The sequence below is a fragment of the Trachurus trachurus genome (genome assembly GCF_905171665.1).
Source record: "Trachurus trachurus genome assembly, chromosome: 20".
In the NCBI taxonomy this organism is placed as follows: domain Eukaryota; kingdom Metazoa; phylum Chordata; class Actinopteri; order Carangiformes; family Carangidae; genus Trachurus; species Trachurus trachurus.
Window position 1 is genome coordinate 14,006,972 of NC_139911.1, and position 13,611 is coordinate 14,020,582.

At 39.8% G+C, this 13,611-nt stretch overlaps 1 protein-coding gene across 1 annotated transcript in view; it reads left to right on the plus strand.

Annotated features, from left to right (window-relative positions):
* Nucleotides 1–155: 155 nt before the first annotated feature.
* Nucleotides 156–13,611, plus strand: part of LOC311003510 (sodium/hydrogen exchanger 9-like) — a gene marked incomplete at both ends in the record, with an annotated part of 56,878 nt that continues 43,422 nt past the window's right edge. The window contains 4 exons of the mRNA XM_083995278.1: nt 156–212; nt 4,703–4,780; nt 4,990–5,066; nt 7,771–7,886. Of these exons, the coding sequence (XP_083851404.1) occupies nt 156–212; nt 4,703–4,780; nt 4,990–5,066; nt 7,771–7,886 (328 nt within the window). The remainder of the gene's footprint in view (nt 213–4,702; nt 4,781–4,989; nt 5,067–7,770; nt 7,887–13,611) is intronic.

The window sequence follows — 13,611 nt, forward strand, 5'->3', positions numbered from 1 at the left end:
AAAAAAGAGAGATAAAAAAATCCCACCACAACGGGAGCAACTTTAGATTTCCAAGCAGCAGTGAAGGCAGCACAGCAGGGGCTGCTGATGCGGATGTTGCTGCTGCTGAATTGAATCACAACTTGTTTCCGAAAAGTTTGACCTGAGCCTTGAAGATGTCGGGCACTATGAGCCACAGGCAGGACAATGTGACAGTGCTGGTCCTGGCTGCGGTTAGCTTGGGACTTATAACCATTCTCAGTGTGTGGAAGCTAAAACAGTTCAAATATTGGCTCATTCATGAAACTGGAGGTGCTATGTTTTATGGTAAGCAGCCTTAGCTTGAAGCCTATTTAGAATATAACGTTAGACTACGGAAGCAGTCATTCAACCAAACTTCCGGAGTTCTCAGAGTTTTAAGTTATATATGAAAATATTTTTAAAAAAACAGACAAATAATTCATCTTGTTTGGGGTTTTAGTAGGGATTTAGTGAGAGGGGGGGCTTTATCTATTTTTTATTTTTATTTTTATTTTTTTTTGCTTATCCTCCATTTTACCTGCAGTGCATAATTTATCTCTATCTAGACTTCTCATTTATCTTCATATGGGACATTTATAATTAACACAAGGGCCACTTCCAAGTTAGCTCAGATAATTTATGCTCAAAGGCAAAAGCTACTTCAGGGTGTTATTTTAAAGGTGTGGTTGTAGGTTACAAACAAGTGTGTCTATGTGGGTGTATTTTTAGTTTCCTGGTGATAATTCAAGCTTTTGATTTAGGTTAGCATAACACAAGGGCTCACTAACCAGCAGTGCTTCATTCATGCAAAACTCAAAAGTTTCTCGTCTTTCCAATAATTTGTCACTGTAACACAATATATAAATAGTGATACGTTTATGCAAATATTGTGGGCCATTTGTTAGATAAGGTATATTTTTGTATTTCTTGTATCTAAAGTATATATTTTTCTCCTTTTTCCATTTTGAAATCCTCTGCAGGTATGCTGCTCGGGCTCACAGTGAGATGGTTGTCATCTGACCAAGGAGTGCACGAGGAGAGTGTGTGCAATTGTGGTGCTTTGAACAGCACTCCTCACTTCTTGATGGTCAACATCTCATCACATGGGCACTATTACAAGCACATTGGAGAACTAAACCAAAGAAACTCACCAATTCTAAACCCTCATAAGGTAACTAATGGCACTTAGATCTGACCTTCATTTCATATACATAACAAAACAACAAAAATGAGAGTCTTTGTGCTGTACATTTTTATACAACAAAGCTACTATTGAAAAATGAAGCAGCCAGCCCTGATAAAACATTTGCTTTAAAACAAACTGCACCACAAAGGATGCTTGATTTTCCTCTGATGTATTTGGATTGCTTTTTCTTTTCTCCATTATTTCCCATTGATCACACCTGTATTTCATCCCTTGTCTATCTTGGGTATTTACATCAACACAACAGTTTCTTTTAATGGTTCCCGTTATTGCTTTTCCTCTAAATCACCCACATGGTCTGTTGTTATTAGGGAAACAAGAAAGTGGTGGAGCGGAGAGAAAGAAGGCAAGAGAGCACTTTAACCGATATTAGGTTTTATAAAGGAACAGATAGGAGAGATTACATTTTCAGGTGTGCTCTGTTGACTAGGGGAAATTAGAAGACAACTAAACACAGAGACCAATAAACAGACTGGGTACATAGAGTCTTGTAGTACGATCAATGAACAAAAAAAAAGGATTTACACCAACATTTTGTACACACACCCCTGCCAACAACCGCAAACATAAACTATGTGAATACAATTAGAAAACCCAATTTCGTTTTTCTTGTAGTTTGTGTTCCTCTCAAGACGTTATCCTAGTTCTATGTTTACATGCAGGATTTCCATAATGAGATACTCTCGTAAGTGATATTGGTGGCGGATTTTCTCTGCACTGCAGGAAAGATGTGAGATAGTTAGTTAATCTCAACAGGCACTGCAGCATTTTACCCCCAGACAGAGATGGCCATCTCAACCTGTGACACAGAGCTTAGACACAGATGTGCGCATACCCACCATCTGTTATATGCTGGAGGCGATTATATATTGTAAGCAATATTCCAAACCAGAAGATGCTGTCTACATATCAATGATGTTTTTATTTTGTGTAGTAGGCAGCAGCCTTGCTCTTGATGCAGCAGAGAGTTAAATAACCACTAACCCATTATTTTTTTTACAAGGACTGCTGACTCAGAGAGGTTTTAATAGTTATTCAGTAAGTTTATACTTGAGATCATTATGTTTCTACACAAATAATCAAACTTTTTACTCTTATACATATTGTTTTGGGCTTTTTGCCTTGAGTATAGTCAAGAGAGACAGGAAATGCTGCAGCGAGGACTATAGCCTCTGCATATGGGGCACCTGCTCAACCCACTGAGCTAAATGGCACCCCAAACATTAAATTTTTCCTTATATATTTCTAAAAAGATAAGCATCAGGTATATAAGCTTTTGGTGAAGGAGTTTTGTAACGTTTTGTCCTTTCATTGGGAGCATTTCGAAATGTTCCATATTGCATTTGAACTTTACATGCAAGGATTCTTCAAAGTACAGTATATTTGTATTATTTTTTTGTCACTGATATTCAAAAGGAATAATGCTATATCTACAGCTGGAAGCTTAAACCAGAGTGCTGCAAACTACTTGTAGCAATTATTTGTTAAAAAGGAATTAGTCACTGCCTCTAATATTGCTGCTTAGTAGAAGAGCTTAAGCCTTTAGATGGGCCTCTTCTTGTCATTACTATTATTACTGTTTGCTGGCTTGCTTTCATATTTTCATGGTGGTATCACAGTGGTGTGTCATATTAAAAAAAACTAACCATTGAGCTGGGGATTCAGCTGATACGAGAGCCAACAAGCATGACAGGATGTGGAATGAGTGTCTTTGAAAATGTATTTATTAATCTCAGAGAGATATTTCAACCCAAGAGAATAGGAGTAAGTGAACCATGAACCTTGCAAATCATCCAGGCCAAGTGTAACTCTTCACTAATGGCTTAGACTCTTTGGCCCCGTGGAATGCTGGGGTCTCATTAGCACACCAGCAGAGGCTACCACATAGGCCATTACATCGGTCAGACCATTCTGTGTAGCCTTCATGCCATTAAGCCTGATATATATGGGGACCTAGCTGGGAGAGATAAGGATTTTGTTGCATTACCGAGTCCATTATGTGCCACTGGGGAGTAGAGGCATTAAAGTTTGTGGTCTGATTAAATTTAGTGTTGCTCAGCTGAGGAGGCAATTAGTGTATACAACACACCTCCATCCTAGGCTCTTTGGTGCAGGTGGCACTTAGAATAAAACCACAAGCATATGCATAATTTATTGATTACAGTGTCTGCATGTCAGTGTCTCTCTTATGCTCTTTTCCATTTGTCATGTACAGGCTGTGCAGTATAAAACACACATATATACACACGTACATAGATGTGTGTGTGTGTATATATATACACATTGAGGTAGGTTATAGCAGCAGAAATATAGGAGCATAAAATAAATGCAATCTCCCACATTACATACACATGGATAATGTTCTCCAAATTCAATGTGTCCTGGAAATAGGATATTCTACAGAGACAGACTTGGGTTCATTCATCTAGATATTCATGCTATTCAGGCTGCTTTTAAAAAAAGGCAAATCTAGGCCATTCTCAAAGGTCTATGACCACAGCCCTATTTTTCAGCAAGCATCATCATCATCATATCTCGCCTTTAAGGCTGAAATTTAATTGAATCGGAATTAAATTCTTTGGCATTCACTGTATTCTTTGCTCGGCTCAGGTAAAAGTAGCATTATTTTGATCTGAATTGAATATCACTGCAGTTCGATCCTCAGAATGTATCCACAAAAGACATAAAAAGGATTCAAGGATGAAGGACATGAAAGGCTACCTTTCTTGGTACGTTGCGTTGCATCATAGTGGCAAGGATGAGAAACAGACGGAGATCGTGCACAGTATGTACAAAAATACACCGTGCTTTGGTTAGTGGTCTGTGTTCAGAGTAATCTAGCTTGTAGTGATTAGCAGCTTGGATTTTGTTTGATTTTATTCCGTCTGTTATCTGAACACATGCAGCTATACTAATGGTACTTGCTTATTCCCATTCTAATGAATGTTGGGAGTCTCTACGGTGCAGACTGACACAGCCAGTTAGACTTCTCACTCTGTATTATGCTTTGCTTTAATCAGCTGTGTAAGTCTGAGTCAGGGCACTTGGACTGAATGCTAATACAGTACACAGTAATCATATTTTGGAAACTCGGGGCTCCAAAATAAAGTAATGCACCATTAAGTGACAATGCTATAGTGTGTTATTTGTTATGTACTTGATTTTGTGTGGGTACATAGAATCTTAATTTTTGTCAGCTAACTAAATCTGAACTCTGGTACATGTTTGAATTGTCACATTTTCTCATTTTCTATGGTATTTTTTTTTTTTTTTTCCATAAAGAGGGGATAGATAAGGTTGTCGTAGTGCCTGGAGTCTATTGTGACATTGGGACTCAAAGAGAAAAGGAACTAGCGCCTGTCTGCCATACCACAGCTGCTGAAGTGAATGATGTGTGTGTAATATCTGACTGTCAGTCAGTCACATTCAGTAAAAGGAGTCCTCTTGCTCCCCACGGAGCCCTGTCAGTCACCAACACAACAGCTCTGTCTTTTACAGGAGATCTTTGATCTTAAGGTCCTTTTCAATCTGTTCCTGCCACCTATCATCTTCCATGGAGCGTACACACTTAATCAGGTAAGACTGCTGTTCTGACATGTCTCCTAAAATGGGGAAAAATACATGATCAAATAACTGTTCTTAGTTGGGCATCAATTTGAAGACACATTTATATTATTACATTCAATTTAAGTGAATATCCATAGTGATATATACAGTATTAAGATAAATTAAGTAAATGATCACTTACTTACTTTAACTGATGTTCCTTTCCATTATTATTCTAGAGACGATTCATCAAGAATATGGGATCTGTTCTGACCTTGGCCTTTTTGGGTACTGTAATCAGCTGTATGATCATAGGGTAAGTCTTTGTTTATTCACACAAATTAGCACAAGAAAAGCACAGTAAATCACTCAAAGGTCAAGCTGTAGAAGTAGAGAATAGCTGAGATACTGGATGACTGGAAATTAGATGATGTACTGAAAAAAAGAGACTTTTTACACAGCTCTAAAGGTCATTATCTGAGACAATTTACTGACAATAGTAAAAGCATTTTTGGTAGGACAGCATTCTTCTTCTTTAAAAAAAGAAAAGAAGGGGCGGTGTGTGGCGCAGTGGTTAAGGCGGCCACCCCATCGCAGGCGTCCCCGGTTCGAATCCTGCGTCGGGCAGACATTTCCTGCATGTCATTCCCCCTCTCTCTGCCTCCCCCTTTCCTGTCTATCTCACTGTGCTATCAAATAAAGGCAAAAACGCCAAAAAATATACTTAAAACTTTGTTCTTTCTTGTCACATGTTCATATTTTGGTGAAGTGAAGTAGAAGCCATCATTCTCAGTTTATATGTACCTAAATTTAATGTGTTTTTTTTTTCTACAGTTTTTTAATTTTACATTTTCTAAATCAATTCTATGAATTTTGTTCTCAGGGCATGATGTTTCTGCACATAGTGCACAAACTTCTAAATCAAATGGTACCCTTTGTTATTAACTATTTTGATCCCGCAAGAAAGGATGTAAAATCTTCGCCACTAGAAAGATGCAACACTTCTGTTTTGTTTATAAGGATCTTTCTTGAGCTGTTTCATCATGTCTGCAATTAACTCCAATTATTTGCAGCTGTGTGTAGCCTCTCCTGTTGATTGGTGCAGAGCAGCAGAACAATGGGCTTTTTGTAGTAGCAGGAAAAGCACAGGTGTGGCTAATAACATTAATTACTACTCTGTTTTTAAGTGTCCTAGTACGCGGTTCCAGTGCAACAGTATGCACAACAGAAAGACCCTGGAACTGAGTGAAATGAACTTGAGCCAACACTAGTGTTATTAATAACAAAAAAGCAGATTTTTTGGGGGTGCCCATGTGGCTCACCTGCGTAATATAAAGACTTGGTCCTTGGCTATAATAAAAGCAAAAACTCTGAAAAAAATTGAAGTAAAAGAGAAAAAGACTTAATTCTGGTTTAATTTTGCATGACAATTAGGACACAACCATCACCACAGCCACAGTCCTCATGTGTGTAAGTGCTAGTCTGGGTTCCTACAGCTAGATGGTGCTATCTGACTATGGAGGAAATTCAGGTCTGTGGAAGCCACTTCTTACTGATGCACTAATTTTACTGCACATAGAGGCACATAGTGTAAAAACCTCATAACTCCAGCTTTGTTGTTTTGCCTGTTATCAAAGGACCTGTGTGATCAGAGCTAATAGAACAGTCCTTTATGATTTTATGAAAACATTTCACAGAGCTTCTTTTTCCCCCAGAGTAATATGCACATTTTCACTTAATATGAAATATAATATCGATATGTATTTGATATTCTGAGACTTTTTTTTAATATCTGCTAGATTATATTTGTCATGTTGTCTGGGATTTTATCGATGGCCAAAATTCATAACCTTTAGAAAATATAATTGGAATGAATATCCCTGTCCAACCTGTTAAAACCCAGAGTTACAGTAAGGATGTTTCCTTTCCTCGTCTCCCTTCCTTTTTTTTTTTTTTTCTTCGTCCTGCCCCAGGATTGCTTCCCCAATGCTCCTGGGAGGCAGGGCAGGGTTTGACATGTTGGGTCACGTGTGCATTCTTTGATGCTAGGCACCAGACCTGACCAGTCCTGTTGCTTGTTAGTGAGTCTGCTATATCCTACAGGGGAAAGGGGATGTCATGGGGGTAAGGAATCCTCCCTGACTCCGCTGATGAAGTACATTCACTCTCTGTCTGTGTCTGTTTGTCTCTGTCTCCCTCACACAAACACACACACAAGCACACACACACCCTGCATGTCATTACCATAACTTCAAATCTCCCTTTAAGATACATGAATAACACAGCTTAGCAGCTCGACCTGAGGGCAATACTCTAAATCCGTGCCCTGGGGATAGGTCGTGTGCTGTCACCATAGTAACAGACTCCTGCCAACGGACAGAGAGGTTCCCTGGAGGACAAACTGCAATACTGCTTATTATGGGATGCTTCACAGTAACAGGATTAACACTTAACACACATCAGTTACCAGTCAGGAGCTGGACTGCAGTGTTAAAAGCTGAATAGACATTGTAAAGTTTTTGCTCATCGGGTACAATGTTTTCATAACAGGGAGCAGTGCATTCTGGGACAGATATATTCCTAGATTTGCTTTTCTGCCAGGCCCCAGAGCTGATAAAACATGCTGCCTCTATTTTATTTCTGTCACAATGCCCTTCACAGTCTCTCTTCATAGTTGTTTGGGTGATTCTGTGCACGCACAAACACACAGCCATATTAATATGCCAAAGTACCTATAATACTGTCAAAAAAGAACGCTGTCTAGGAAGAGTGCACACACACATGTTGAACTTGTGGAATTTAATGCCAGTCAGCGGTTTTTGTGTAATACACCTGTGCTAAGCGGGCCGCTGTCTGGAAACGGGTCAACTCACCTGCTGCTAGTTCCTGGCCCCATTACCCAGACTACGCTGGGGGAAGCCCTGCTGTGGTTAGAGGGATGACTGATAGGGCTAACTCTGGCTGGCACTCCCCTGATGACCTCACTGTGTGTCCCTCTGTCTGTTTGTCCTCAATCCCAGGGCCTGCGTCTACGGCTTCACCAGGCTGATGGTGCTGTTGGGCCGAGCGGCAGATGGAGACTTTTCCCTCGCTGACTGCCTGCTGTTTGGTGCCATTATGTCAGCCACTGACCCAGGTATTTGGCCTTGTGACAGAACTCTTACAGTAACTCTCATCCTATCTAGTTGCGGCACTGATCAGTTTATACACATATAAAGTTATGGTTCCTACATCGGATTTCTACTCTTTTGCAAAACTCACACTTTTTTTTTTGCTTTATAACACCAGAAAAAAAAGCCAAAAACATTCTCTGTCCAAAAAAATCACAAAGCCAGACACTCTTAAAGTGACTGCATATTTCTTCTTTCTGCTGTTTTAGGTTTTTCATTTTGCACTTTGCACTTTGCAGTTTCTGTGTATTATCAGATTACACGGTCAGTTTACATATCAGATAACATGTTGAGAAAGGTCGCACCAGCTTCTTCACACCCCTCTCTATCTCCTGTTGCTGTTACACACAAGTAAACATCCTAGTCTTCCTTTGTATTCTATATCCCCTGTCCTTCCCTTTGTGTTTGGACAGCAGTGATGGATAAAAGAGATTGATAGCCAAGCCTATATACGGGGACAAAGTCACGATGGCCTCGTAACTGCTTTGAATTCGCTGCACCTTTTTCCTAAGTGGAGGCGCAATATAATCTGTGTTCTTCAAGAGCAGTCAAGTGGGAAGTCGTAAGGCATCCTGCGACACGGCGACAGTGGCAATGTTAATGTCCTCATTTGGTAATGAATTATTTATACCAATGAGTGGTTGATCTGGGCGAGTGTCAAAGAGGAGCTGTAGATTATGGTGCCGCCGTCACTCTGACTGACGTTATTTTCCCATGCCATGCTGCGCTCATCCCTGGTGACCCGAGCGCCCTCGTCACTTTGATTAGAATCACACTGCAATGCATCGATGGCCCAAACCCCATGACCCCTAGGCTGTCTCCAACTTGTGCGGTCCAAATATAGCAGCAGCTCTTGATTTTCTGAAAGGGAGCCATTAAAATTTCACTCTCTGTTTCTCTTCCTTGTACATTTACATTTGTGGGGGTCAAAGCACCCAAACAGCACACACACACATACACACTTCTAGGACACTTAAGTGCTGAGGAATAAGGTTCTTTATCCTTGTCATGAGCCGTGTGTGACGGCTCTGTGGTTGTGTTGCTGACTCACTGTGTTAAGTGCAACTATGTCATGTACTGAAATGACAGAGATCTTGAGAACCCAGTCAAAGTCATAACAGGCTGCTAGCCAGGCTTTGAGTGAAATGGAAGACCAATTTATTTGCCATTTTGCTTGTACTGGTCTCTGTAATGTAACAGATATTTGATCGCCCAAGGTCTCGTTGCAGCTTTTAATGACTTGTGCAAGGTTCCTCTGAGAGCAGCAGATAGTAACAACAGCATAGGGATATTCCTCTTGCTGCTGTAGTAATGTGTATTTTTTTTTATTAATTTGGATGCTGATGCAGGGCTGCAGCTATACCACTGAAGATGCTAATTTAATCTTTGTATTTTTCATGTGAACAAAGATTTTAATGGCCTGAGGAGAAGTTCAGGATCTGCAATTACAAATAAATTACAGTGTGGATAAATCTGATATTCCTTAGAGCCTTACTTTTTACATGTGACTGTTTAAGCAAATCTTTAAAAGTTAACCTTAATTTTTTCCCCCTGAAATGGTATCCCTGAAAGTTTGGAGGGTTTCTTTTAAATCAGTATTTGCAGAATATTTGAATAAACATATATAAATGAGATACAATACAGTCAAATGGATGAACATATTAGTGTATTCACAAAGATTTCTTTGACAGGTGGCTTTGAGCTTGGATTTTGGTTCATTAATTTAGGATTTTGGGAATCCTGGCTACAGTCCTGCGCTGATTAGCACAGTTACTTCACAGAGAGAAGGTCTTTGGGTTTTGTCTCTTGACATTTCTCTGTGGATTTTGTAAGTTCACCCTTTGTCTGTTTTTCTTTAAGTCTGGTTTCCCCTCATATCCCAGAGACATGATGCGGGTCTGCTGGTATGTAGAAATAAATGTCAGTGCCAGTATGTTGCCCCAATATGGGCAGAAGCCTCTGTTGGCGATTAATCGGATTAAGCAGGTGTGAATAGTGCAGAAAACTGTGCTTGAAGATCCGCTGATAGTTAAACATCTTTATGTTTAGACTTAGAATATTTTACACTGGTCAGAATGTTTTTTTAAATTATAAAGTAAATAATAATGTATTAATAATTAATAATCTGTTTATAGTAGAGACAGCCAATGTACGAGTAACAGTCTGACAGCCTTAAAAATCCTCTTTTCATATTCATGTAAAAAAAAAGTGCTTTGGTCAAGTTGGTTTTTATTTGTATAGTGCCAATTCACAACAGAAGTTATTTGAAGGCACTTTTAAAATCGATTTTCAAATTGTGACTTTCATGTTTGGCCCTAAAACTCTGTAGCCATGATACCTGTTCTTTTCAGAACAAGGTATAAAGTTCAGGTCACAAAGTGGAGCGCCTGCTGTGCTGCATCCTCCAGCCTCAGGGATGGTAACAAAGGTCGGTGAAACCCTCACTTAACTTCTGAAGGACTTTTGTTTGTTTGTTTTTCTGCAGTTTTTCCTTTCACCTTTTGCTTTTGTATTCTTTTTTTTTTTTCTGCGACTCTCCTGACTGCGAATAGCCTACATATTTCTTGTAGTATGTCAGAGCAGGGGAATGATGCCAGAGACATATTTATGTCCGTAGTCCAGATACCAGCATTAACTACAGAGACTTAAAGTGAACATTGAAAATACAGTTAAGTAGTCATAGAGCAGTGGATTGATTTTGCAGCAGAGCATCAACAGCATTTTGGCACAGATGACAACAAACAGACCACAGTTCGTATTCACATAACCCATGCCCCTTAATTAGCTATAATAATTAATTGATGATTGTAAGTAAAGTAGCTTGATATGATGTTATGAAGTTGGTAACATTTTAAAAGAGAAAGGAAGTGCAATCTACTGTTGGGATGCTTATTTTACAATCTGTCTGTTTCTGTGACTTGACTGTATTTTACTTATGCAGCTACTGCAGTTGTTTTTACCATGGCTTCACTCTGTTTATTTAATAGGTTCAACTCAGAAAGTAGCTCCGTTTCCAGAAATGTACAGGTCTGTGTGTTTTGCACCTCAGATGTCAGTATTTGATCAACTTCTGAGGATATTTTACATAATTAATTCTTCAGTGTGATGGGTCGTAGATGTCAGTGCGATACTGGCATCATTAAATAATGAAATAACAGCATGCAGAGTAGAAAGTTCTTTCATATCCTTGACTCCCATAAACCTTTAATTAAGAAATGTGGATCAAGTTTTGTTTTCTTTTTCTGTAGTTGCTTTTAGAAGGTAATTAGAATCAACGGAAATTTTTGATAAGAACTTGTCCTGACATGTCAGCAAGCTACTGAGAGTAAATAAAAACAACCTGGAAATCTACTAGTCATAAAGCATTGGTTTACTTCACACTGCTGCAGGCTCTCCCTGCTGCGGTCCTGTTACAGCTGTTTGTGCACACGTCAATACCTAAAAAATTGAGCTCTTTTTACGCAGAGCTGGGGAGATTACAGTAATTCCCTGTTGGCTGTTATCTCTTTCCTAATGCATCACTTTCAGGATTATATCTGCCTAATTTGGTCAAATCAGTGAGCAAATCCCATGCTCTCTGGCTCAGATGGCCATGAGCTTTGCCTCTGCTAAACCCCTGCAGTTGGGTAATTTGACCTAATAAGGCTTCCATTCGACCCTTTCAACTGTATTATGTCTGAAATAATTGTCTCTCAACCTTATGGTGTTGCTGTGGAAACTGATGAACACTTGACAGCTGTAGGATGGGGTTGCCATGACAACACAGCCAACCCGCACCCTAGTGTATGTGTGTGTATGTGTGTGTGCGGTGGACGTTTTTTTTTCTCCCCCTTCTTCTTCCTGTTATGCAGTGTGAGTGGTGCACGACATACTGTCATCAGCCAGGCATTATGGGAGCAGGGAGATGGAACGATCCTGACTCCGGGGGCCTACCTCAACCTCTCCAGATAAAGGATTTTCCCCCCCAACCAGGAAGAGCTTTAAACCTGTCAAAGACCAAAGAGCCAGATCTGTCAAAACAAGTCCCGAGGCTGCTCTCTCACCACTGCTCTTATTACCAGTCTGGTCGTATCCTGACTGTGATGCCCTCACTGCCCTGGTATTCACTGAAGGGCCAAATAGTGCAATCAGACCTGACTCATTATTCATATCACAAATTTTCCTGAAACTAATTTATAGGATTCTGTTTGCATCTTGGTCTCGACTGGTGGAGTATTATTCTACTGGGAGCTCTTGTTGTTTTGAATATGATATTGGTTTGCCGTCAGAATGGCATCAGTCTGAGTTTCTGTTTTCCTGCCCATGCCTATAACATTGGTGTGTGTGTGTGTGTTTGTGTGTGTAACTGTGTTGTTTTTGTTATATGATAATTTGGTTGTGCTTGTTAGGAAACCCAGCCTGGTCTCTCTTGTGGCAGTTATGGATGTTTACCTGTATTTTTTTTTTTGTCTATCCAAGCACATCTATCTATATTAATCTGTCTACCAATGTTTGCCTCCATTTATTTACCTCATGTCATCTAACCTGATCTACAGTATCAACAAACATTGCACTAACAATGCTACAACCGGAAGGGGATACTTGAGGTGCCACAAAGTGCAGAGCTGACAGGCGCTTCACCGTCTCGTCACCGTCAATATTCTTACTGTCACTCAGTGTCAACACTGGTGGTGTCCTGCAGTGCCAAACATCGCACATGTGCACACACACGCTCATTCATATTCTTGGCATCTTCCACTTGATGTTTGTCATTGGTGAGGTCCCCGTGGAGTTTTGCTTGTATTCTTCTCAGCAGTCACAGAGCGTTGAGAGATTCAGCTGTATAAATAAGTGAGTAATAAACCTGTTTGTATTTGCCACCGCAGATCTGAATCTTATCATAATCTCTGTATCTCTCTAGATAGATGATTCACACTTACATCAATAAGAGCAGAGTCCTTTCCTGTACAGAGTTTACAGTAAACGCCGGGGACTGAAACAATCACGACAAGTCAAATTTGGACAATCTCTGAAAGCTTTGAAAACTTTAGGGAACTTTCCCAAGCCAAGTTGATCCTGTGATATAAAATTGCCCAGCTTGAATTCAGGCTGTACCTTTGTTTTGTTTTTTGCATTTGTAACTATATGTCTACACCCTATTGTAGTTTGGCATTCATGCAGAAAATGCCAGTGTTATGCTCACTTTAGACTTTTTTTTTCATTGAGTGTTATTATTTGTGAAACAGCTTTCCAGCAGGACAAGGGAGTCCCTTTAGATTGAGGACTCCACTTTGACTCTTGAGCTTTAACCCTTGTGCTCTCTTCGTTGGTCTTGGTGGGTCACATTGACCCAATTTTGTTTGACTGATATAAAGCATGTAACGTTAAGTTATCACCAAATTCTGTGTTTCACCGTGTGTGTCAACTTCACTTCAACGTATTATTATTACACTTATTTTTGAATCATAATGACGTCACAGACCTCAATTGCATGGGTCGGTTGATTGTGCTGTAAAGCCCAATATTGTTGTCTCTATTTAGTCTCTATGGAGTTTTTCCTCAGTCGATGTGAGGGTCAAAGGGCAGAGGATGTTGTTATGATGCCATGTAAAGCCCTTTGAGACAAACTGTTAAAAACGGGCTATACGAATAAAATTGCCTTGCCTTGCCATTTATCCTACAGTGCCAGCTATAGTGCTCATGTTGGGTACA